General features: G+C 41.2%; 1 protein-coding gene across 1 annotated transcript in view; it reads left to right on the top strand.

Moving 5' to 3' along the window:
• The window catches only part of LOC147678559 (vomeronasal type-2 receptor 26-like), a 30695-nt gene extending 22716 nt beyond the window's left edge, over positions 1–7979 (top strand). Inside the window, exons 3-4 of the mRNA XM_086946599.1 lie at positions 6844–6967; positions 7060–7979. Of these exons, the coding sequence (XP_086802725.1) occupies positions 6844–6967; positions 7060–7979 (1044 nt within the window). The remainder of the gene's footprint in view (positions 1–6843; positions 6968–7059) is intronic.
• Positions 7980–24875: the final 16896 nt, after the last annotated feature.

Here is a 24875-nt window from a genome sequence, read left to right as displayed (position 1 = left end):
AACTTCGTCCAGAGACTCCCCAATGATGATGCTCCCTCTTCTGACACTGCCTGCAGCCTTGCCCCACTGAACTTTACCATCTCAAAACATTTTTCTTGAACATTCTCATAAGTCCGAAGGTAAGTGGTAACTGTGCTCACTCCACTTCTTGTATTTGTACCGAGCAACATCGTAGCCTGACACATTTTTCAAGTTTGACCCAGTATTGTGCGACTACATGTCCACGGTTGTCGCTTTGATCGTTTAGGCCCTAGTTTTTACAAAAAAAATTACAAATTCATAACTCTAGTTCTACTGATTTGATTTTTGTTGTTTTGATGTCAAATCATTTATTTAAAGTTACTATATTTTACTAAATTGGTGTGGAATTTTTCTTGTGTTGTGTGTTAACTTTATTACTGTTTGTGTGCTGCATTAATACTTTACACATTGCCTCTAACTTAAGCCTGACTATTTTGTGTGTCAAACTCCCAGGGTTAGGCAGAGGTTCATTTAGTGATTTTTGGTATTTTTATTGTTTTTGTTTATTTTAATATGTTAATTAGATTTGTTATTGTAATGTTTTTCAATAGTTTAGTTTTTTTAAGTATGTTTGGTGGGTAGTGTATTCAAATATTATTTTGATATATTATTTACAAAAAATGTGTTCTTACTTATTTGGTTAAATGTTAATAATAGTGAAATAATGCTCTTGATTTTTCAATAGGGTGGGCTTAATAGGGTTTTGAGCGGTAGAACTTAAAGAAATATTTTAATATATTTGAAGGTAATCATGTTTTAATTAACACGTGTTATTTTGTGGTCTACTATTTCAAAATATATTGTCTCGGTCTATTGTTTGGGTTAGTTAGTTCTATAGGGATTTTAGGTGTGTATTGTAAAATTTGAAAAACTGAAAATGTCCGAATTGAAATATTTGTGATTTATTTTGACTTAATATCTTTTAATGTTTTATTAAAAAAGAATTTATTTTACTTAAACATTTGTTTCTGAGTTTCAAAACCATATTTCCTTTAATTTAAGATTTGTTAATAATTGTTTCAAATTAAAAATAGACTTTGTGAATTAATGTATTTTGCTAATTTAAATGTATATGTCAAATATAATTACTTTGTTCAGGACTGGACGCTTACCTATAATGTGGATCCTGGTCTTCCACTGTCCTAATTTAGGGCAACTATTTCTGGATAGCAAAATGTTACCAAACTCTGTAATATTGGGTAGGCAAGTGTTCTTGTGAAGTTGCCATCTTCTCAGGAGGAAAAATCTAAAGGCATATGAAACCTCCTTGCTGAATGAAGATTTCAAAGGATTGAAGAAGCCAGAAATAAGGAATCCATCACTGGAATTCTAAAGGAGTGAAGAGTCAGGATCAGCAATTGGATGGAGCAAGGAAACAAGCAAAATAACACATCTTTGTTGTGACAAAACTTCCAGCAAGAGTGAGGCCCTCATATCGTAATAGAACAGGAAAAGTAAATTACAACATACACCACATGGCAGGAAACATACATCAGGTAGGAGCTAAATAAGAAACAGCTGTGATGGAAAAGAAAAAGGTAAGGGAATAAAAATTAAAATTAACTGCAGAGCAGCTTCAAAAGGCAGCTGAAATTCTGAGCTAAGTAATTGCCGTTTTGGTGTTGGGATCAGCAGCCAAGAACCCAGAGGGACGAGAAAAGGCCCCATGTGAGTGATCCTTTCGGCCTCCAGGTGTGAGTTTCTTGAAGAGTTTTCTGAGCCCTTTGTTCATTGTTTTCCCCAATTACCCTTAGGACCTTATTATGATGGCGGTCAGCCAGACCACCAACCATCATCATTTTGAACAGGAGAGCATCTGACAATGAGTCAGAAGCCCCACCCTCCCTTTTAGGATATGACCATTGTGCAGGCTGTTATAAAGTGCCTTTTACTACTGCAGCTTGTGCTGCAGCCAAGGAAAAGGGCACCAGTAGTAAAAGGCACGTATTGCACTTCCATGCATGGATGTGTGTGGGGCACCCAAAAGTGACTTATGGGGGACGGCCCACTGCTTATGGCCCCCAAATACCTTTCCACTGTGCCCGTTCCTGGCAGTGGGACCACAATGAACAGGCAGTCAGAATGGGCTATCCGAATTCCTAAGGTGGTGCTTGCACAGGCACTGCCTCCATTGTAGGGTTAGTAATTAGACCTCCATCCCAACTGGATCTTTGATCCTGTCAGAGGCAGCAGTCCTACCCCCAACATCTGCCGTCCGAACGGCTGCATTGTGTTGCTGCAGTCGGACCGATGCCCTGGATGGCAGGCGGACTGCCACTGTCAGTCTGTTGGTGGTCATCTGCCCGCCATCATTATGAGGGCCTTAGTCTGGATTTGGACTTGTTTACTTCATTAGAGTCTCGTGTTTTCCCCAGTATTACTTAGTTTGGAGTGGGAATAGTAATTGGGAATAGTAAATCTGACTCCTCTAGAGTCTAACTTTTTCTCCAATGTTGCACAGTTTTGTAGTGGGCATAGTACATTTGACTCCACAGAGTCCAACACTTTCCAAGTGTTGCTTAGTTTGGAGTGAGAAAAGTTAATCTGACTACTCCAGAGTTCAATGTGTTCCCGATTGTTGCTTAGCTAGGAGTGGGAATGGTAAATCTGGCTCACCCTACAAATATATTTTAATTTAAATGTATTCATAATTGTTTTATATATTTGTAGATTTATCTGTATTTATTTAATTGTTTAAAGTAAAAAAAATGATTGTACTCTTTTCTAGTTAAATTTGTGTTTATAAAATTATTATGTTGTCTAAATTGATCTATTTTTTGCAAATTAAATATTTTAATCTAGACGCTATGTTATGTTTAATTAATTGTAATGTAAAGTAAATTTTTCAAAAATAATAGCAAGTTAAAATCATCAAATTTATTTTAAATATATTTTAAAATGTATGTAACATTTAAAATGTAAAAAGGATCGTAATAAAATGCATTCTATATTTCAAAATATATATTCTATAGTAATAGTAGTAGTAATACTTTATTCGGTATCCAAGAACCATCAAATTGTACAAACACTGAATGTTACAATAAATACAAGTTTAAAAAAACCTATAACATCAGTCTTGTGATATAAATCAAAATACTACTACAAATGTGTTCCTAAATCGTTCCTATATACAATAGAAGTGACAAAATGAGCTAGGGCTGTGTGCAAACAAGCAAGAGTCCAAGAGTTTTTCCATAAATTCCATAAAAATTTTTTAAAGTATGTATTAGTTGAAACTGTATAATAATCAAAATGTGTCTTGTTCCCTAGCAATCCCAGACTACAGTTTACCAGGTTTGAGCCAGACCACCTGTAGATATTAATTAAGATCTATAACAACAACAGGAGAGGTGTTGCTCTTTAAAATTCTGGAAGCCACTAAATATCTGTGCACCTTCAGACCTCGAGACAGTTGGGCAATCCATTTCCAGCGTGGCCCCAGATAGCCAGGTCAAAAAAACAATATATGTATCTCTTCTTCATTTTCCAAGCCACATGCCGGACAAGTGCTAGAGGCTAGGTCCCTATTCCATTTGGTAGTAAAATATCTCAGGGGTAGAGTGCTGAATTGGAAATGGATGTAGAGACTTTTCGCTAAGGGAGAAGAAGCAAGATCTAAAAATGCCTCCAAAATGTATTTGCCAGTGAACCATTTGATTGGTTGTTGGTGTGTCCAACATGGATAGAAGGCCAATAGCAGGATTTCAAGATATTAAGATCATCTTTACGCATGTTTATCAGGTCAGCCCTTAGCCTTTGCAATCCCAACTTACTCAGCCAGTCAAAAACGAACTTGACCCGGGGTACTGACTTGGCGCCTCCTGCACTCAGTAAGTCTACAAGGCAGTCTCTAAACCCACTTAGCTCAGGTGTGACCCATAGGCTGACCCCATGAATAAGCGGTCTGAGAGCAACCAGTTCTGCAGTTCTTTTAGTCCTAGGTCTAAAAATTGGGGAATTAGCGGTGAACTAGTTGGGACAGAGAGCAACTGTTTATCAAATTATTTTCTGCAATGGAAAGTAAAGAAACTCTAGGCTGAAAACAATGGCTGAATCATCTGCTTCTATAGCATAATGACGAAATAGAGTATATTAGAGTATATTCTATATTTTTTGCTGTATTTTGGTTTTGATACTTTTGTAATTTTTAATGATATATAAGTCAGTATCATTGTAATCTACATGTTTGCATTAGATATTCTTTAACTTTAAATATTCCTGTAAAACAATATTTTGGATTAATTAATTTTGTTGTTTTAATTATAAGTAGCTAGAGCCCAATATTATGGTTGTCTACTTTGATATTGTTGTTGCTAGATATTGTATAATCATTTAATTTCCCTAGTAGAGTCTAGAGCTGCAATCCACTGCATGAAGAGGTTGTGGATTTAAGGTGTAGGAACAAGCGACCTTAGATAAGGAGATTCTACCTAGAGATATCATATATGTGTCCTAATGGAATCTATACCATTTTCTCTTGGATAGGGTATTCATCCTCTGAGGACAAAAATATCTAATAATCAATTTTATGAGCGGATAGTACAACTGCACAACGACCAGTCATATAGCTCTTGTCAGTGTAGCAGCTACAACCAAACCCTACACTTTCCCATCACAAGTACTGTGTTTTCCACCTGTATTTTTTAGCTAATGGATTCATGTTGCCAACATGCAATGATGGGTGCCTTGAAGCGTCAAGTGAATCATTTGTGACAAAATGCACAGTTTGTGCTCACTGGCCAAACTTCTCGGATGTGGCCATTCTGCTTCTGGAGCACTAGATGGTAACAACCCTGGTACAAGAACAGGCTTTTGAGGGTCAGGGGCAGGAACCAGACTCAGTCTCGGTTCTGTCTATTATTGGACTTCTCCTGGGGTGGGATTGCTGGTGTTTCTGGCACATCTCCATGAAGTAGCATCCAGCTTTCATTGCCTGAATCTCAATTAGTTGCTCTTGATTAAGACATATGAGTAGTGTCTACTACCTTGTGAGGAAGTGTCTGCATTCTGCTGTAAAACAGGTCCCTGAGCTTTAATTTGGGAATATATGTCCATTCCTCACCTTGACATTCTGGTGTCAGGTTTTACATTGATGCTTCTATAGGGCAATATTCTGATACTCCTGATATCAATTTTTTATGTGCAAACCCTTCTCAATTGCTCTGTGTCCAGAAACACATAAAAGCAGAACTTAATCTCCTAGCAAGACCATTAGGTTCCTGACTAGGTATTTGTAGCAAGCCTTGGTTCTTTCAGTTTTTTGGTCTCTAGATTGTGAGATAACCATCTGTTCTTCTGTAGATATTCTGTATCGTTCAAACATGTCACATGAAACCAAAGTAGTTCAAAGAAAATGCAGTTTCTTTCCTGAACATAAGGAAGCTTGGAGTGAACTCTGTGGCACTTTTAGTGAAGCCCTTATAACCATGCAACTTGATGGCTATATGCTTGTTCCACTTACTTTTCCTGTGTTGCAGAAGGGTAATTAGCATATCTTATCTTCTTTACTCCTTTCAAAATCAGCATGGCTTGAATCAAAATGATTTCAAACCCTCTGCCCTTTTTTAAAGGAGTTTTGCAGGCAAGGTGTAGTTTACGTATGCATTTTCTGTACAGGGTTAGGCCTGTCCATACTTTTGAAATGGCATTTAATGATGGTAATATTCTCCATCTTCTCTCAGCTCTGAGAATATGGTGACAGGACGTCTGTGCAGACTGAGTTCTTTCCATATCAGCTGCTGCCTTAAGAAAAGCTTTTATGGATCATATATTGAGCACAGTTATTTCGCAGCTTCATCGTGAAGCCTCCCTTCATATCTGCACGAGTGAATAGAACAATCAACAGGTTGAAAGAAAAAAAACAGCCAGAATCATGAATCCAGTTTCAACATTATTCCTGCCAAAAATGAGACTGTAATATTTCTGGCTAATACAAATAAAAAAACATTTAGATTTGTGTTAACCATGTCTCGTGTAAATACACCCTGACAAAAACATTTGTGTGCTTCCTGCATTTCCTCAGTCAATTAAATAGATGGCATGGATGAGTTTTGACCACTGCGCTTGTCATCAATTCAGGAGAATGTCTACAAATAATTTCCATAAATAGCAGTGATTGGAGACATACATTGTGAGTGTTCAATGGTCCATGAGACACTTGTCTTCTTCCCTGATGCTAGTGCTGTCCATCTCACAATTGAAATTGTTAGGAATGGAAAACTTTCTCCTTGTGAATAATTAATTTTTGACTTTAAAAACCAATGATCATTTGAGGTTTTGCAGATTCAGGAGCAGTTAGAATGTTTGATTCATTAAAGGGTGTTTCACAAGAATAGTGAACACCACCACTTTATCACCTCCTCATCAACTCACCAGGACTTGCTATATGACAACTGTATATGAAAAAAATAATCAAATTATAATTTTAGTTTACTGCATTGAACAATGGGCATCTGCATGAGCACTGTATGCCACTATGTTGAAGCCTTACAAACACAAACCACCATGATACCTCTGGCCTATGTTCTCCTTTGACTGGTATGTATTAGTACCTTGTGAAATGTTTATGCTCTCATAGACATTTGTATAAATAAATTCCATTGGCAAACCACTAGCTGAGGCAGAATGCGCCATGCAGCATAAATCATCTCATATTACAAGAAAAGAGACTCTTTGAAATACTGATGTTTCCTCATGTTTTGTTTTCCTTGGTGCTTTGATTGTGTCTGTAGTGTGTACAGTTTTGCCCTTTGGAGTTTGTGTACTCAGAATGAGAATTATGTTTCACCTCTGTTTTCATGTATTGTTGTTTGTTGTCTCCAGGTCCCTGTCTCTGTTTGTAGTCCTAGCTGCCCTCCTGGATTCAGAAAAGCTACTATACCAACAAAGCCCATTTGCTGCTATCAGTGCGTTCCCTGTCTGCGGGGAGAGATTTCCAACCAAACAGGTAATGGGACCTGCGGTATGAGAGCTTGTGTTATGATTTTTCAGTGGTCAATAAGTAAGAATTAAATATGTTTCATTCTTGTCATCTATCAGATTCCATTGAATGCCTCAAATGTCCATGGGATCACTGGTCCAATGAGAAACGAATCCGATGCATCCCAAAGATCATTGAGTTTCTTTCCTACATGGAAACCTTTGGAGCCATCTTGGCTGCAGTCAGCCTTTTGTCTTCATCAATTCCTGTTGCCATCCTTGGACTCTACATTCATTACAGAAGCACACCGATTGTCAAAGCAAGTAATTGTTACCTTAGCTACCTCTTGCTCCTGTCTCTCGTCATGTGTTTCCTTTGCTCATTGGCTTTCATTGGTTACCCCTCAACAGAGAAATGCCTTCTTCGCCAAGCAGGTTTTGGCATCACTTTTGCCCTTTGTGTCTCATGTGTCTTAGCCAAAACCATCATGGTGGTCATTGCTTTCAATGCCACCAAACCCAACAGTGACTTAAGGAGGTGGGTTGGGCCTCAGTTGTCATATACAATCATAATTTTCTCTACTCTAATCCAAATTCTTCTCTGTAGTGTTTGGTTGGTTGTCGCACCTCCCTTTCCAGTCTATAACACCCACACTCACCCTGGTATCATCACAGTAGAATGCCACGAAGGATCAGCCATTGCTTTCTGGTGCATGCTGGGATATCTTGGATTTCTTGCAACCATAAGTTTTATAATTGCCTTTCTGGCCAGGAATCTCCCCAACAGCTTCAACGAGGCTAAATTAATCACCTTCAGCATGGTCGCCTTCCTGAGTGTTTGGATCTCATTTATTTCTGCCTACCTCAGCACTAACGGCAAGTACATGGTGGCCATGGAGATTTTCGCCATTTTATCTTCAAGTTTATCTCTAGTTTTTTGTATATTTTTTCCAAAGTGTTTCATTATCCTTTTTAGACCAAACAGAAACACAAAAGCGTATTTAATGGGCCGGGATCCAGGTCACACTAAGACTTTTTAACTACAGTTATACCATATTAGGACACATATTTTTCTTTAACGTGGGCAGAGCATTGTTGTGCCACATATTTAGTCCTGGAACTATTGTGCAAATCAATGTTTCTTCAGCCTTTATTTGTATGATTTGTTCATAAAGTATTTTTATCTTATTTTAGAAGAGGAATCCATTTTATCACCAGTACATTATGGATTCAGGAGGGGGATGGGTACGATGGAGCAATGCGTCAACCTTGACCTCATCATCAATAAATACACAACAGTTAAGGAAGGAAGCCTTTATTTATGTTTTGCCGACCTCAGTTCTGCTTTTGATTTGGTCGAACACTCACTCTTATGGCCTGTTTTAATAGATATGGGAGCACCTAAAGAAATCATATACTTTCTCGATAGACTATATGAAATACTAACATGTAAGGTACGTTATGGGACGGCTGGCGAATGCACGACATATTTTAAAGTTAACAGAGGCATAAGGCAAGAATGCGTTTTAGCACCACTTCTGTTTTCACTGTTTATCAACAAGATAGATACGATACTTAGAACAACCGCGGTGGATGCACCATGTATTGATGGTAAGTCCATTCCTATTCTGCTTTATGCAGACGACGCAGTACTGTTATCGCGCACTCAAAACGGTTTGCTAGAAACGGAAAGGGGGGGTTGTGCCCAAATTACCCTCATGTACATGAGCACATGACATCAAAAAGATGTATATAAATACAAAGAGGCACAGAGGGATCGATTCAGGGTTTATTTGTAATCAAGGTTAAATAAAAAGCCTTGATATATCCAAAAATGAATTTTATAGAGTAATACATACACAAATTATGGTCACATATATAGCTGTATCAAACAACTAGGTGGAGCACGAAAAACAAGCAACAAATGATTATATACAACAAAAGTACCTTCACTTGTACTCAATCTTTCCATATATTACAATATACAACATATACATCACATATATATATATTTAAACTCAAATTGCACAAAGAACAAAGCCCTACAAAAGACAAAAAAACAAAAAATACACGGAAAAACACACTTGTATGTCTATGTGCGCATTCCTGAATTCCAATGCTACACTGCCAGGTAGTCCTATGTATCAGCGTCTAGGGCAACTAATTACCCCAACAAAATTATTTCAACTGGCGCTTATGCTACAGTATAGCACAAATTTAACAATTGAAACGGACTCCTCCACAGAATATCTGTCGACGCAGGCGCGGTCGTGTTTCAGCCACACGTATCTATGGGCTTCCTCAGGACAGAAGGGCCAAATTACAGAGATCCGACGAAATTATACGGTCCCTGTGCACTGTGGTTGCAAGATCCAGGGTAGGAGTACACCCCTCGGGGGGTCCTCTAGGTAGGTGTTCACTTCAAATGCCCACTCGGTAGAAAAATACACCGCCGGGGAAGGAATAGATTCTTCTCTCTCTGGCAGCTCAAGTCCGCACGGCTCAATGAATTCGGGAGGCATCGGGAACAAAGTTTACCGGCAAAACGGTTTGCAACATCTCATTGATAACTTTTCTGCTTTTATAGATACACGGAAACTGGTAATTAATAAGGGTAAAACATTTACAATGGCGTGTGGGAAAAAGACCAAGCAAAACAGGACGTTCTTTTTAGATAATGTCAGGCTAGAACCCGTAAAGGAATTTTGTTACCTAAGGATAACCTTTTCTGGGGACGGGGGCTGGACCAGCGAACAGGAGTGTGTACAGCTAAAACTGTCGAGGAACACCAATAGCATCTTTAGATTCGCAACTAAACTGGGGAACCGCAGAATAAAAGAAATGATCCACATCTACGTCGTGAGGTGCTTGTCATCTGCACTGTAAGGGGCTGGTGTGTGGGGACATAACACCAATAGTTGTAAGCTGCTTCAACTTCAGGAAAATCCCTTCCTTAATCGCTTATTATGTACCCCGGCATCTGCTTCCATAGAGATCATACATAGGGAAGTAGGTTTAGCCTACATCGGAGATTTGGCCGCATTACGTCCCCTCTCCCTATGGAGATCCATTTGGTCTAAAGCAGAAACAGAATTCACACACACCGTAATTAAGGATTGTTTAAAACTAGAATATCATATGCGTATCCCCTGGTTTAGGCACATCCGGTTCTGGTTTAAGGCAGTCTTTGACCACGACCCATTTTTGAACCCAGAACTGGGCGTCCCGTTTCCAAAAAAAGAGCTAAAAGATCTGTTCTTGGAAAATGCAAAGAAGGTTAGGGCTGCCAGATATGCAAGCCAACAAACATACGCTTTCTATAACAAACACAATATCGCAGAAGGTCTCCAACAATACTTGATAACCGTCACCAGAAGTTCACATCGTTTTGACTTGACCCGGCTGAGATTGGGCACTGTGCACCACCTAGTGTCCTTCCCCCATACTGGAAGGAATAGCACTTTGCCCTGCCCATGCGACAGGACATCCAAACTGAGCATTTGCCATTTTATGCTTTTCTGTAAATTTTACATTTCTTATAGGAAAATATATTTAAAGCCTATGTTTTTAAAACATAACAAAAGAACTACCAAAGAAGCCTTGCTGTTTATGTTCGAATTGAATAGCACGGATGTATGTTTCCATGTAGCCACCTACATTTTAAAGTGTGTTTCCAGTAGGAAATCGATCATCCTATGATTCAGATTAACATGATCCCTGGAATTTTTTAACAGTCTGTATATTGTTGTTTGTATTGGTTTCATTACTGTATTTTAAATCAATTGATTATTTATTTAGATGAAATTATCATATATTATCAATAATTTTAACATGAATTTAACTAGAAACTATATCTCTAAACGAAACATGAGCTATTCCAATCTTATTTCATACATTTTTTGGGATTACGCACTTTGTCACTTTACTTAAAGGAAATAATGTAATAATGCAATAAATTGTTTGTAAAATGTTTTGAGCTAAACACCGTAACTTTGTCCTCCAAAAATGATTTCATTTATCCAATTTTGTGGAGACTTAGTTCATGCCCTTGTTTTAGTATGGTAATCGATTTTCTTTACAAAAGGTCTATGATGTATAATCTGTATATTCTTTTTTGTATAATATATGGTTATATTCTATATACCGAATAAAGCATTTGAAATTTGATTTGATTTGTTCATAATGTATTTTTATGTTATTTTAGGCTCAGTGTCGATTCTAGTTTACTACACCAACTGTTAGACAATTTGCCAGAGTTTAGAAACCTGAGCAGGGAACATAGGGTCTGTTTCACAATGCTGTTTCAACACAGGCCTGAAGTGAGATGTGCAAATAGCAGAATTTATAAACACAAATTGAGCTCTGCCACTGACAAAATATGGGCTTGCACCAGAGGAGTATAGTTATACTTGTGAGTAAATCTCCTCCAGGGGGTTGAAGGTGAGAATTTCAGGGTGTGGACAGATTCTTGCAGGTTTGTAGGAATTAGAAAAAATGTCACTTGGTATGTTTCCACTCTGAAAATGGTTGGGGATATACTCATACTAAAGGCACTGGTACATCAGGTAAAAATGAAAACCTTAAGAAGTACATATGTCTTTAAGGATTTTATTTTCTTGTTTAAAAAAGTGCACCTATTAAATTTATGAAGATTTTCTTGTTTCCATCTGTCAGTATTCTTGGGAAAGTACAACAGCTGGAGCTTCTCAAGAGAACACATCTAAGGTCTTGAGAACTGTGAGAAAGTTGGACATTTGCTCCAAATGTCCGGCTAACACAACTGGAGAAGGCCTGGCATGTCTTTAATACATGCAGAACTATAAAACAAATATGTTTGCAAAAACAAATGTTAAAATATGCATCATATTCTGGTCAAAGCATGTTCTGAGAGGCCGATGTTTGGAAATAGCCTCTTGCCCAGCCTGTTTGGCAGGTACATTGTGAACTGGAGAATGGACCGGCTTCCAACTGTCGAAACTTGAAATATAATTTAGAGTTTAATTCTAGCTTATGGAACACTTTTCGGACCAAGATCTGTGCGGACCCTCCTGTTGTAGGTGTTTCCAGAAAGCTGAGCTGACGGCTGGAAGTTTCCTCCTGGCTCGCAACAAAGCAGAAGGACCATCCTCGAGCACTCCTGGCCTTCCCTGGTGCTGATCATCAATTATTAAAAGCCCCCGTACAGCCAAAGGAATCCAAAGATGTGGACACAGCACCTTCAGTCCCACAACTCCTCAACAGTTGCCCCAAGCTGCAACTTTTACAAGTGCATGTGAGCAGAGTGGGTAATCTGATTGATGTCCACACTGCCTCTTTACACCATCCATTATTACACAGGGGATTATTTGACTCTGCCACTATTGCATTGGTCCAACTCTCATTTGACTTGCTAGCTGGTGAGCTTGAAAGAGGCCTCAGTGTTCATAGAGGAGATCTGTTCCTTTGGCCAACCTTCCTTCTGTTTCTGTGAGTCAGACATTGGTCTACATCTCATCATAACTGAGATTGGTTCCCAAACGAGATACAGTCATTAAACCAGGAGGTAGAAGTTCCTACCTGGGACCAGTCCAGTCTGGAATCTCCAAGTACAACATAGAATGTAGACAGGCATTCTGGGAGGCTAGTAGGTAGGAGCATAGAGGAAAGTGTGATGACAGCAGGTGGCCATGTTGGAAGGAGAACTAGTTTACTACATCCTCCATTTTGTAGAGTATTCATTATTGTCAGCTAACAATGGCAACCATTGTATTGTTTGAAAGAATTTCCATCGGGACCACACACACCATGCCCCAATTCCAGAAAGAGATGCAGAAACACCTCTTCAATAACACTACTTCATAATGCACAAACTGTCCACGCACTTGCCAACTCTCAAATTACTTTTGAATGCATCTTTGCCTTTGACATTGTATAGTGGTCTGATGTCTTTTTCTAGGTTTGTGCCATACAACTACCACACATGCACACATCTTTTAAATCTCTTAACAGTTAAGTAACTGCGATGTGGTGATTTAGTGGTTTTTCATGCAGGAATGAGCTGTGGTTTACAATCATCTACTGACTGTGTACCTTACTAAGGGCCAGATGTAGGTAATCTCGATTTACCTACTCTTAAATACCAAATCATACCGATTCGGTATTTACGAGTAGGTAAATGGGATGTAGGTAATTTCACTTTTGAAATTACCGAATCGGAATTATTCAGTAATTACCGAATCGGTATTTACCGATTCGGTAACTGCCATTGATTCCTATGGGCCTTGAGGCCCATAGAAATCAATGCCAATTACCGAATCAGTAAATTCTGATTCGGTAAAATTACCGATTTTGCAAGGGGGACAGGGTGTCACTTTGACACCCTGTTGCACCCCTCAATTGTGCATGGGTGCACATGTTGCTGACATACATGCCCTTAGGGCATGTATGTCTGTAACATGGCACGTTTTTTAAAGCAAAAAAATGCTTTTTGAAGGGTTTTCATTATTTACCACCAACTTCTAGTTGGTGGTAAATAACAAATTCTTAAAACCTTGCAGCACTGATTACAGTGCTACCTACGTGTGGAATTACAGAATCGGTAATTTGAACAATTCAGTATTTTACCGAATCGGAAAAATTACGAATTCGGTAAAATTACCAATTCTGTAATTTAACATGCCCTTACATCTCAATATCCAAATACCGGTCGTAAACGGCCAAAAATCGGTATTTTCGGCCGTTTCCGACCGGTATTTGGATACCTACATCTGGCCCCAAATGTTCATGAATCTCATATATAGAATATAAAAGATGATTTCCTTTTCCAGTACAGTTAATTTGTGTATCAAAGTACCTAGCCAAAGTAAGTTAATTAAACTGTATTGATAATTAAAATTAAATCAAACCCTAGTGAGCACATAGCGTAACAAATAATCTCACACCAGTGAGCCATTTATCTACAGTCTAGAAAACAAATGTAACACTTTCGAAGTGTAGTTAGGTACATAACAATCAAGCCCCAGTGGGAAAATGATCATGATAAAATTGTCTTCCTCACGTAAAGATTACATTCGAGTGCACGTGCGATACTGTATCAGATACATTACAATCAATTCCCCGTGGGCAAAAAAAGCAATTGTAAACGTTTTCCCATCACATAGAAAAATTCCTAATCCGGTGCAGATAAAATATTACTATTTCACGAATCTGTCATTAAGCATATTTAAACTAGGTCTTCAAAATACAAAAAATATATTAATGTGCTTTAGCTGTATAAAACCAGCTCCAAGATCTGATGAAGGGAAGTTACCCTGGTGCTTTTGAGTACAAACAAATAAAAACATTAAAATCAAGGAAATAGTTCTAAATCAGTTCAGAGCCTGAAACAGAAATATATCAATGGAACAATTACAAAAGGGCTGCCACCTGTTTGTATCAGTAAGCTCCATGTTTATTGTATGTCATTTGCTTATGCTTACTTGCAAACGCTTGTGTAGGTACTGGGTTTTGAATTTACTACCCTGACCCTTGAGAAAGGCTCCAGGGCCACAGGTGGAGTCATTGTGTATATTAAACCACCTTGCAGATGGCTACAAATGTCCGTGATTGTTCTTTTGAATGAGAGATCCACCAAATTAAATGTAAAAACAAATTAAAAAAATACTTTTATTGGTATTTTCACATTACAAAAATATTTTTTTTTAAACGGTGAGACACATAACAACTAGGCAGTTATACGGGCGAGCCAGTAGGGATACATGGTTTACATTTGTGTCTGCCCAACATTTCTTCAATCAGCCTAAAAAACATTTAAACTATAAAACAACTTGACATTCAGTAGTTATAGTAAACTGAAGTAACTATATCTCAATAGAAAGACTTCTAGGTAAAATGGTATTGATGTGATGCCTACTCTTATCACAGAGCACAGCAAAACATCATCATATGGCAGTTATAAACTGACCTCACTCTAAATAACCACAATGTACTAGCACAGAGGATTAATACCACCAAAAATGTAGCCTAATAAATTGAGTAGTAAGTCAATCACCATTCGTACCTATGTACAGTAAGATGTCAGCACCTACTGCCCTAACAATCAAGACATCCATTGAAAGCTGCAATATAGACTCATCATCAGAACCAACTTTGACATTTTTATTTAGTCTACAGAATACAGTCACAAATCTTTAAAATATTAATCATACAAATGTATATATTGGAACCGCACTATATGAAGGACTTTTGGAGCACTTGGTTTTGCCTTGAAAAGGGTGTCAGGTTACCACTTAAACTATTGGAGCTTTGAGAAACACTTTTAAGGCTGTTGCATCTGACTTGAGAGGGACCTCTAGAGATGACATGAGGTACTGCAATTTTGTGAATGCCTTTGAAGCCTAAAGAGACAAATTTACTATGAAGTATTTCAATTCAACAGAGCAAACAAATTAGCTGCCCTGCATTACAGCCACAGATACAAACATATGGAGCTCCTCAGTGGCGACTGGTAATTTTAGGAGGGGTGGGGGCAGATGGGACACACACGCACACACTCACATACACATCCACCATACACACTCACACATGTGGACACACACACAAACACATCAATACACAGCACTCATTACCAAACATTCATACATACGCACTAAACATTAATTTAAAAAAACCGCCCACCCACCTGCAGCTCTGCCTTGGAGGTCTCAGAAGGATTGGGACTGCTGCCTTCCCTCATTGACTGATCTAAGGGGAGACCGCTACCTACCTTACTGACACCACGCTGCATCATAGAGGGAGAAGCCGCCATCGCCAGGAGTCAACCGCCCGTAGAACTCCGCGCCGCCGCTCCGGGAACCACAACACCCGGCAGGCCTCGCGGCGGCGCGTAGAGTGACGCGCACAGGGAGCGCGAGCGGGTTCAAAGGCGGGCACGAACCGGCAAAGCGGGGGAGACCGCTACCTACCTTACTGACACCACGCTGCATCATAGAGGGAGAAGCCGCCATCGCCAGGAGTCAACCGCCCGTAGAACTCCGCGCCGCCGCTCCGGGAACCACAACACCCGGCAGGCCTCGCGGCGGCGCGTAGAGTGATGCGCACAGGGAGCGCGAGCGGGTTCAAAGGCGGGCACGAACCGGCAAAGCGGGGGAGACCGCTACCTACCTTACTGACACCACGCTGCATCATAGAGGGAGAAGCCGCCATCGCCAGGAGTCAACCGCCCGTAGAACTCCGCGCCGCCGCTCCGGGAACCACAACACCCGGCAGGCCTCGCGGCGGCACGTAGAGTGACGCGCACAGGGAGCGCGAGCGGGTTCAAAGGCGGGCACGAACCGGCAAAGCGGGGGAGACCGCTACCTACCTTACTGACACCACGCTGCATCATAGAGGGAGAAGCCGCCATCGCCAGGAGTCAACCGCCCGTAGAACTCCGCGCCGCCGCTCCGGGAACCACAACACCCGGCAGGCCTCGCGGCGGCGCGTAGAGTGACGCGCACAGGGAGCGCGAGCGGGTTCAAAGGCGGGCACGAACCGGCAAAGCGGGGGAGACCGCTACCTACCTTACTGACACCACGCTGCATCATAGAGGGAGAAGCCGCCATCGCCAGGAGTCAACCGCCCGTAGAACTCCGCGCCGCCGCTCCGGGAACCACAACACCCGGCAGGCCTCGCGGCGGCGCGTAGAGTGACGCGCACAGGGAGCGCGAGCGGGTTCAAAGGCGGGCACGAACCGGCAAAGCGGGGGAGACCGCTACCTACCTTACTGACACCACGCTGCATCATAGAGGGAGAAGCCGCCATCGCCAGGAGTCAACCGCCCGTAGAACTCCGCGCCGCCGCTCCGGGAACCACAACACCCGGCAGGCCTCGCGGCGGCGCGTAGAGTGACGCGCACAGGGAGCGCGAGCGGGTTCAAAGGCGGGCACGAACCCGCGTCGCGGGACGCGAGCGGGAAGCCCGGGGCGAAGCCCGGGCAAAGGGCGGGCCCTCTTAGGCCCTCAGAGGCCCGAGGAGCCTGGCCTGGGCCAGACACCCTGCCCGTTTGCAAGTAGCCAAAGGACATCGAGACTGCAAAACTGTAAGTTGGCTAAAAACTTGCTGCCATATATTAGTGTGAGTCCCTGAGATCCTGTTGTACTGAAATAGGTACTGGTCCTTGGCCTTAAGTTTATTGTTTAGGGGGCTATTTGTTGGGTTTGCCATGAATCACCCAGAGACCAGAAGCATGGCAGCCGCTGGGGCAAAGAAATTAACAGGTACCTTAGATGACTTTATAGTACGCACACACGCCCTCATAGATGAAGGGATCATACTGATGGACAGAAGGGTGTCCCAAGACTTAGCCATGGCAAAACGTTCTTCTCTGGGCCATATTGCTCAAGCTTGCACACCCAATAATGCATCCGCTCCAAAAACACTTGTAACGGTACATAAGGTTCAGGGTTCTGATTTACCAGCCTCGCAGGAAGGCCTGGAGGCGACCCCAAATCTCTCCTTGTTGCTGGAAAATGGCCCAGTGGTAATTGAAAATGAAACCTCAGCTAGTACCCTAAGTGAAAGGGGGAGGAAGGAGGGGGCAATCCCTAAACAAAAGAGTATTAAACAAAAGTCCATTAAAACGACCACTCGAAAAGGGAAAAAACCCCAGACTAGCAAAATCCATGACCCAATTCAGCTGGATCCAACACAGTCGAACGTGAGCACTAACTTAGATGCACACGCCAATATTAATGACACCGCAGGGGGGCCCCGGGTAAGTGTGGGCATAACACTAAGCCTGCCAGACGAAACCATCTTGGATAGTAGTTTGGAGGGAATTTTGGAACTAAGTGGGGTAGTTGACAACCAAGCGGGAGGGGGAGAGGACAGTAGTAGCCTAAGCATGGTTAATAATAACATCTTTGCAATGCTAAAAATTCTTTTAGAACCTATTGAGGTTAGGCTACGATGTCTGGAAACAATATTGACTAACATCCATAAAGATATTAGTGCCCCTAGCTTTAATGTGAACAATAAAGTTCCACCAAAAAAACCAACTATGAATAGACCACCCACAGTTGCAAAAAATGATGTCATTATCAATCCACCATCAAACCCTACCACCAATCCACCTCCAAAACCCACCATTAATCCACTTCCAAAACCTACACCAATACCTAAAAATTCAACTACAACTGATAAAGCAGCACCACCCACACAAACTCCTAAGGATAAAGCTAATGTTGAAAAAAGGGAGTCACGTAGAAACATACATCTACCACCAGAAGCCTCTCCATACGTGGTAGTCCTTACTGGAGTCCCACAACCTGATAATAAATCATATGAAAATAATGGGGGACTTATAAATAAAACAATACATTGGCTAAACGATAATTACCCTTTGCCACCAGCCTTTAAAAGCAATATTCTCATGGTTGAAAGGGCTCCTTGGGTGGGGTATAATAATAACAACAAAAAAAGGACACACGGTGACTGCGTGGTGATAACATTTGAGAATCCCCGCACCGCAGAATTTATTACATCGAGGCCCCCAAGAAATTATGGTCTGTCTATTGTGGCTAGGCCTTTATCCTTCTTTTATCCGGAGGGTGAACAACCGGATAATAGGTGGAGCTGGACCAGGGACAAACGATACAACGGTGGTAATACTGGTCAGGCTTTTGATAATAATTACCACAACACACAGTGGAATGGGAGGCATGAAGATGGTTGGAACACTGTGAAACACAAAGGGAGGCCCCCTTATTCTTACCCTCAAGGCTATGACCTAGGGTACACAGGCATCCCGCAGTTCCCTCCGTTCTTCCCATGTTACAACCGGTATGATTGTTTGGAAAGTGTGGATTGACTCCCCGAGACCAAGGAAGATGCTTTGCTGCCTAACAACTCTTTGGGCTTGGGCTCGATAAGCTGTCCAGGGCCGGATGAAACCTTAGAAATACAGGTGGGGGATCAGTCTATACAAGGGAGCCTGGTCAGCAGACCAGGGGACAGTATAGATATCTCAACTGCAGAAAAAGATTATTGTAAGGTGCTTTTTTGGAATGTGGCTGGGCTAAAACAAAAGATTACCAATCCAACCTGGGATGAGGCCATTACTGACGTGGGAATCCTAGCCCTCCAAGAAACTTGGGCTACCACCCCGATACATCTTAATGGCTACAAAACATACTTTACCCCGGCGGTGGGTGGAACACATGGGAGACCTAAGGGGGGGTTGATTGTATACATATCTAATCTCCTAGTATACGATAACATTTCCTTCTCCCCTGGATCCAGCTACTATCAAAAAATTGTAATTTACACAAGGAAGGGTCCAAAGATGGTTCTTTTTAATTTTTACAATAATTGTCCAGATGGCATGATTAAGGATGTACTTGACACATTAACTACAGAAATGCAAAACGAACTTGATAAGAGCAAGAGGGCTGAAGTTATGCTATTATGGGGAGGTGATTTTAATTGTACTCTCTGCAAAAAGGGCCAAAAGGGTATTTGTGGTTTAATGCTGGAACAAGATGTCAACTTAACGCATTTTGAACATACCCTATTAGGCGACTCACTAAATGAGATAATTTTTAACTTCAATTTTGGGTTTTCAAATGAGTTAGCACATTATACAACGCCATTTGCACCAACATTTGTTGGTCGGGGTGCCTCATCTACCATTGATTTTAATCTATGTACACTCAGCTCTGCGAGCAGATTGATCAAAGTAAATATCATGGACTTACCATTGAGTGATCACCTGCCACAGGTATTAAAAATGGAGAACCTATTTGCTGTAGCTAATACTAGAGAGGGTCCGGACCAAATGGTCCAGGACGTGAGGTTGGGTGCTCAAAATGGTTACAACCTTAAATGGAGCAGACTGGTCCCGGATGATTTCCTGTATAAAATATTGAGTAAATGCATGAATAGTTTCTCGATATGTTTAGATGATTACGCAGAGCATTGTGAAATAATAACCCATTTTAATATTATCTCCAGTACTATTAAGGAAGCTTTGTGGGTTGAAAGGAAAAACTTTTTAAAGTCCAATAGGAAATGGTTCGATAGGAACTGCACTAGAGCCTTAACAAAGCTTAGACTTGCAATTCATAAAAGACCACGGGATGTAATCCTAATTAGAACTGCTCGGAAGGACTACAATTTAGCACTGAAGGACAGAAAGGCCTCGATAAAAAGGGAGGCTTGGGACAATCTATGCGCTGCCTCAAAATCAAAGGATCCGGCTGCTTTTTGGAGGGTTATTAATACCCCCCTTCTACATGAACAAAAAGCACGCTTGGAAATTGCTATCTTAGAAGATGAGTGGGTGGCTCATTTTTCCTCCCTTTATAAGGCTGTGGAACTAACCCCTGACATAGGCCAGGACGTGGGGTTGTTAAATTTAGACACTACCAGAACTCTGACTGTAACCCTTCCAGAAGTGATAGCAAGCTTGAAGGCGACTAAGGGGGGCAAGGCAGCAGGTCCAGACGGCATACCAGCTGACCTCTATAAAGCTAACATCGAATTATGGGGGCCATTGCTAGTTCAGCTTTTCAATGCCGCCCTGGTAAATAGCCCAATCCCTACCTGGTTTACATCGGTAATAGTCCCAATCTTCAAGAAAGGTGACAGGCTAAGTTGTACTTGCTATAGGCCGATTTCATTATTGGACTCTTCTATAAAAATTTTGGGGAGAGTGATTTTAGCAAAATTGCAGAGCTGGGCTGAGGATAATGGGGTGCTAAGTGATTTTCAATTTGGGTTTCAAAAGGGTTTGGGGACCATAGAGCAAGGTTTGAATCTTTTCACCTTGCAACAGAAATACATAAAGGTTAAAAAACAACGTCTATACCTCACTTTTGTTGATTTAACATCAGCTTTTGACTGTGTGTCACACACTAAATTATGGTCAATTATGGCCGAATTGGGGGTAGACAATGCCATTATATGTTTTCTGAGAGAGCTTTATTCTGGGGCCACTGCTAGTGTCAGATACGGGAATAATGGCGAATGCAGTAGACAATTTGGGATTGGTCGGGGTGTGCGCCAAGGGTGCGTTTTAGCCCCCTTTTTATTTTTGTTATATATAAATGGAATGGAGAAGCATCTCGTGCAGGAGGGCAGAGACATGCCTATGGTGAGAGGTAGGCCTGTCCCTGCACTGATGTACGCTGACGATGCCGTCCTGATGGCACGCACACCAATGGCTTTACAAACTTTGGTTACAGCCTTTAACACCTTTATGCTTGGCTTAGATTTGAAAATCAATTGTTCTAAAACTTTATCTATGTTCTGTGGGCCCAGAACAAGCAAGCATTTGAAGCCAATCTTTATAAATACCAATCCCCTAGAAAGGACCCCTACCTTCCCGTATCTGGGCATATTGTTTCATGAAAGTGGCTCATGGACTACAGCAATTCATGCGAGATCTCTTTTATTTTCTAAGACTATTATGGCCCTAAAATGCTTTATGAAAAAATTAGGTAAAAAACCCATAAAGGAGATTTTAACTGTGTATAAAGCGACCTGTATATCTGTAGCCACCTATGGTGCCGGATTATGGGGGTACTCAAAGGTTAATGCGATCCAAATCATGGAAAACAAGTTCTTATGTCACATTCTGTCCGTACCCCAAAGTACTGCAACAATGATATGCCATGCTGAACTGGGTACACCCTATATTACAGACACTATTAAAATTCAGCCAGTCCTCCTTTGGCATAGGGTTTGGACAAACGATGAATGTGTTGTCAATCGGGCTATTTTAAAGGATATCATGGTACTGGACAATATCAGTGACTTTAAATGGATAGGCTACGTCAAAAATTTCCTTGAAAAAATAAATTGCCCCCAATACTTTGAGGACCCGCAATCCATGGAATATATATCTAGAAGGGATTTGAAAAATCTATGTACGGTGTACCTCAAGGAAATGAGACATATAGAAGAGGCGAGAAAAAAGACTGTTTCCGCCCACCAGGACATTCTATGTGGAGAGAGATTGCAGCCATATCTTTCATTGTATATGTCCAACCATGAACGCTACCTCCTGACCCGTTTTAGACTGAATATTGTTTTTAGGACATTATCGTTCCCCTTGATGAATTGTTGGTCGAAGGATTTATGTCCTTGTCCATGTGATGAAGTATCCCATCAATCCGATATACACATATTATTCTTTTGTAAATTTTACACCCTTCCTCGAAAGAATCTTATCATCCCTATCCTCAAGGATCTAAATGTATATAGATGCCGCCTAGCGTTTACAGAATGTCAGAAAATGGAAACTGTTTTTATGGTTGCCTCAATTGCAGAATTTTTAAAATTGTTTTTTAAGTGCCGTAAATCAATTCGAACGGACTGATTGCTTTTATTGTATATATGAATTAATTTTGATGTTTTTCTTTCCTTTTGTGTTCTTAAAAATAAGCATACTCCACCTCTTGTAAACTGCATTTGTCATGCTACTTTCATGGTTATCTTGCTTTTTAACCGAATAAAGTATTTTTGAATTTGAATTTTGACTGATCTAAGGTCAGCCAATGAGGGAAGGCAGTAGTCGCAACATCACCACAGAGTGGGATGATTGCTGACCCCACCCCATTCTGTGATGAAGTGTGATGAAATGGGGAGAGGAGTTGGCCTAACGGCTGGGGCGGTCAACCTCTTACCTGGGGAACTGGGTTCGAGTCTTGGCAATGACGCTGAACATCCTGTGATTCTGGGGAAATCACTTAATCTCCCCTTGCCTAAAACAAATGAATCTGTCCTCTTGTAACGCAACTGGTGCTACGTAAAGCACTCTGATACCCTATACCAGGTCAAGTTTGCACTATATAAACTCTGTTAACAAAAAAAAGTATCACTGATTTACACTCAATCCTGGGCACTTCATGGTTAAAAACGATAGCGCCCAGGTGCAAAAGCAAGCAGTGATGCTACACCTGAGGGGGAGGGGCTCAAGGACCTTTGTTGAGCTGGGGAGGTCTATACCAGTGCTTAATTTGTAAAATATTAAGTGCCAGGGCTCTGAGAGGAGGCCACTGCAGTTTGCACCATCCAGCGCCCTTTTCATTGTTGACAAAACAACTAGTAACCCTCTCTTTCGCATGTGAATGTGACAGTTCAGATATTTCAGTTCCCCAAAGTTAAAGGAATGACTGGGGAGGCAGGTATGAGTAATTTTAATGGATATTGCATTCTTAAACAATGGTTGTTCTGCTCATCTCTTAATTAGATGAGCGGCGCCACCTTGTGGTATACTGTTCTAAATATGGTGGTGACAATAAGGTGCTGGTGCCGTGCACCAGAAACCAATTAGGTGCCGGTGCTGAGCACCGAAAAGCACCGGCTCAAATTAAGCACTGGTCATGCTCACAGTTGCTGTGACATCCTCAGCCCAGCAAAGTTCAGCTCAGGCAGCCAGGAGCCTGTGCATTTAGGAATTGTCTAGTTCCTGGCTGCCTGACCTGAAAATAAATAGTTTCTGTCAGGATGACCTTTGTTCAGCCTGATGGACATTGTTCATTAGGGGCAAAAATGGCCCCTCTGCCCCAATGAACTGGCCACGCCAGGAACTCCTGTTATCTCCTCTAATGTTGGTTCACTTTAGGTTGCCTTGTGCTATGCACATACCCTTGCAACATAGTGCAAGTCTGTGTGGGTGCTGTCTAGTGTAGGTTTTGTACTGTAAGAATACCCTTGCTGAACAAATTACACTCGATGGACATAGTTTAAAACCGTTCCTACTTTGTAGTGTATTGTACTTTAAAGCAGACATACAAAGTTCAAACCTTTTGTGAAAAAGTGGCATACATTTTTGGCAGAGGGCCTGTCTACCTTTTTTTAGTAGACATGGTTTTACAATAAAGCCCATGGGTGGTTGAATAGAAGTACCCAAGTACCACCCACTTGACACCCTCTTAATGCAAAGAAGTACAAAGTGCTACTTTGCATTACTTTAGAGTTACTTTCCAGTGCAAATCAAGATTTTCCCTGTAAAATAAATCCCAAGTCAAGACTTTACTCCAGTTCTTTCACTTCTTGTGGCATTGCACTGAAACAAAACCTTGATAAATTCACCTCAACGTTTTAAAAAACATCATGAAAATGCATATATAGTTACAAAAAGAATGACTCTTGGCCAAATCCCTTTATCCATTGGTGTACCACATCTCACAGGATAGGTAAGTGGATCAATACACTTCAACCATAGGCTGCAAAATGTTGGCACACATATGTTGTACCAGGTATAAGGCAGACTATTGAATGTAGTTAACAGCTGCTTGAATTTACCACAGCCTATTCATGTCACCACCCACTTCCATAACAATAATTGAACGCTTATCATCATAAAAAAGGTTTTGCATATTTATACCTCCTCAAGATAACAAGCACAACCTATTAAAATATTATTTCCTATTTGTAAAGTGCAAACAAATCACCCCCTTAAGTGTTCTGAGGTGCTGGGAGCCACTGGGAGATTAAGTGAGCTATTGGCCAGAGTCACATGATGCTGGGCTGAGCTGTAGCTGGGGATTGAACCATAAGCTCCGCGCTCTGGAGGCAGCTGCCCTGGACGCTCTGCCACACCTCCTCCTAGAAAACAGCAGTGTCAACACAAATGTATATGCTGAAGACACCCCCCCTTACCTTTGACAAAAACATTTGAATCAGTCGCTTGTGACTCAAGAGGGACATTTATCATGACTAGAGGTACTGTAGTGTTGTGAAGACTAGTTACGTCAACCAAGAGGAACATCAGGTAACTGCTTCAAATACTCCAGGTTTTTAAAGACCTCTAAATCTGACTCAAGAGGCACATCTAGAAAAGACTTGAGGTGGAGTGGTGTGGCTCACTGGTTAGAGGCGGCAGACCCGGAAGCAGAGAACGGCCCGGGACCAGGGTTCAATTCCCGATGCGGCAGGGTTGTGAACCAGGGTCAGCGGACTCAATAATTCTC

This window comes from Lissotriton vulgaris, chromosome 12 (assembly GCF_964263255.1).
Source record: "Lissotriton vulgaris chromosome 12, aLisVul1.2, whole genome shotgun sequence".
Lineage (NCBI taxonomy): Eukaryota > Metazoa > Chordata > Amphibia > Caudata > Salamandridae > Lissotriton > Lissotriton vulgaris.
The sequence above is the reverse complement of the archived record's forward strand: the minus strand, read 5'-3'. Positions and strand labels throughout refer to the sequence as shown.